The sequence below is a fragment of the Antrostomus carolinensis genome, unplaced genomic scaffold, assembly GCF_000700745.2.
Source record: "Antrostomus carolinensis isolate BGI_N321 unplaced genomic scaffold, ASM70074v2 scaffold3470, whole genome shotgun sequence".
In the NCBI taxonomy this organism is placed as follows: domain Eukaryota; kingdom Metazoa; phylum Chordata; class Aves; order Caprimulgiformes; family Caprimulgidae; genus Antrostomus; species Antrostomus carolinensis.
The window spans coordinates 12,501-15,000 of NW_010287705.1; the positions used below are offsets into that span (position 1 = coordinate 12,501).

Genomic DNA, 2,500 nt, shown 5'->3' on the forward strand with positions numbered 1-2,500 from the left:
TGTAAGAAGCAAAAGAGCTGCAAACTCGCCTCCTGCTCCTCTTCCTAACGGAGTTACCCCTGGATTTCTTTGTGTTCTGTGAAATTAAAAGGTTTCAAAGTTCTCAGGAACAGTCAAAACTCACTGTCGAAAGAAGTACCATGCAGGTCTTGCAAGACAACTTTTCAGCAGCCACAAAAGTTATGGATTTCTGCTATGGGTAAAACGTTAAAAGGGAACCTACGCGTTTAGGTCAAGAAACTAACGCTTCGCTTCGCAAGCTGTACACGGAACAGGCCAAGGGTTGTGTTGAGTGGTGCTCCACCAGTTATTTGGAACGAATGCTTTTAATTTATGCCAATCTCTTTATTATCCTCAATAAATCTGGTGAATGGACGACTGGCTCCCGTTTCAGAACTTGCTTTGTCCAGACCGACAATGGGTGGGCTGCTGCCTGTGCGAGCTTTGTCCATGCCACCGGTAAGGTTGCTTAGAGGTGGGATGGCACCTCCGCCAAGACTTACTGGGAGCTGGGGAATGCCTCCGTTCTGTATGACAGAAATCTCATTGTTCTTCATAGCAAGTCCATTAGTGATAGCTGCAGCGTATTGGTTCCAAAAATTAGGGTCAACGTTCATGGCCCGAGCTGCCAAATCTTTCTGGAACATCTCGGAGAACTTGAGGGCATCACCACCCAGCAGAGCCATTGGGTTTTCCACGGAGAGGCGGCGACCGCGGCGTGCAGGGGCATTATTCCACATGTGAGTTCCCATGTGAACCTGTGGAGCAAACGGGGACAAGAAGCACCCTCAAATTAGCACCTTCTGGTGAGGTGGTCAGCCTGAACTTCTGCTACTTAATGTAAAAAAAAAAAAAAGCCTTTGAATTCACATTGAAATCTAATTTATTCCAGTTAAGACACAGTTCTAAAGCCCAGTCAACCTATACAAAGAAAACTCAACTCCATAGTAATTTTTCAGTGTGCCGCAAGAATAAAGAGCATGTATCCTCTTAGGTTAGACAACTTCCCGTGCAAGCTGGAAGTCCTCACACGCAGAAGATAACTAAATGCACTACTTGTGCTTGGAGGTGAACATTTTTTCTGCTCCTCCCCTTTGCCTATTTTCATAATATTTCATCTCATGTCAGAGGCATCGATTATTTTGCTAAATATAATATTTTAAAAAAGGACATTTTAAAAAAATGTGTTCCCCAGGCTGCGTCCCCATGGTGAACCAGACTGCGGGAATAAGAGGTGTCACTCCTGGAGTAACCGGCTGTAAATCAGGAGGAAGCAGCTTTCTACTTTGTGATGGCTGCAAAGCAGAAGAGAAAATGGCAATTTGAGAGAGGCATCCGAGGAGCTGAGCCAGCTCTGCCTTTCTGGTTCATAGTGAAGTTTTTTTGAGGTTTGGTTTTGGTTTTTTTTTTTGCAATGCCAGTCTGCAAGAATAGCCAGAACGTGTCCATCAGCCGACCGACCGCACGTGCCATCGCGTCTGTCAGGCCAAGTACAACGTGCGTGCACCTACGCTCAGAAACTCTTCTAAAGTTTGCACCCTTTCACAGTGGCTTTTCCATCCATGTCTCCCACACAGCGGAAACATAACTGCCACCACCACCACCACCACCATCCAGCAAACCTTTCCTTGAAGCTCCTGTCTTTGGGACAAACAGCTCTCAAAGCTGCTAGGTTCAAGTACAGTGCCTTAACCCACCCCCACCCCGAGCTTTTACAGGGTTTTGGGTTTGGTTTTTTGGGGTTTTTTTTTTTGGCCTCTTACCTTAAGATTCCCCTTTGTGGTAAAAGCTCTACCACAGATTGTGCAACCAAACGGTTTTTCACCGGTATGGGTGCGCTCGTGTATCTGCAGTGCACTTGCTGAGGAGAAGGTCTTCCCACACGACTGACAGTTGTGCTGCTTGGGAGTCCGGCGAGGGGGGGGTGCCAGCATAGGGGTGATCCCTGGACTCATCACTGTCTGTGGTGCAGCAGGAACCTGGATTCCAGCTGGAAGCGAGGGAACCTCACCCAAAGAGATCGGCTTGCTGTGACCATTCACTTCCATTTTGATCATGGTAGGCGCTGTACTGGTGACCAGGCTAGGAGTACTTTGGCTGGGACCTAGAGTAAAGTTGGGTTCAAATAACTGAGAAGGCAGCTCTTTTAATTTGTGCGTCAGTAAGTGCTGTTTTAAATTACCCATAGTGGAACACCCACGACTGCAGACTGTACAAACAAATGGACGTTCTTTAGTATGGCTGCGGTAGTGAATTTCCAATGCACTCTTACAAGCAAAAGGCTTGCCACAGATATTACAAACAGTACTTTTAAACTTACCACGTTCTCTGTTCAGGAACAGCAGGCTAAAAGGAGCTTCCTCTTTGATGACCGGTCTCCCCGGGTTGGTGGATGTCAAATCTAATGCGCCTCCGTTTTCAGTTGCAGGTGGCGGACTGTCTGGTTTTTCTGTCTTTAATTGTATTTCTTGTGGTTCTTCCTGGTTACTGAGACCTGGGG

The 2,500-nt window shown here is 46.9% G+C and overlaps 1 protein-coding gene across 1 annotated transcript in view; it reads right to left on the bottom strand.

The window, feature by feature from the left end:
• Window positions 1-326: 326 nt before the first annotated feature.
• The window catches only part of LOC104520158 (sal-like protein 3), a 5,450-nt gene continuing 3,276 nt past the window's right edge, over window positions 327-2,500 (bottom strand). The window contains 3 exon segments of the mRNA XM_029083964.1: window positions 327-758; window positions 1,764-2,104; window positions 2,321-2,500. The exon segment at window positions 2,321-2,500 is cut by the window's right edge and continues 1,962 nt beyond it. Coding sequence (XP_028939797.1) covers window positions 327-758; window positions 1,764-2,104; window positions 2,321-2,500 — 953 coding nt within the window.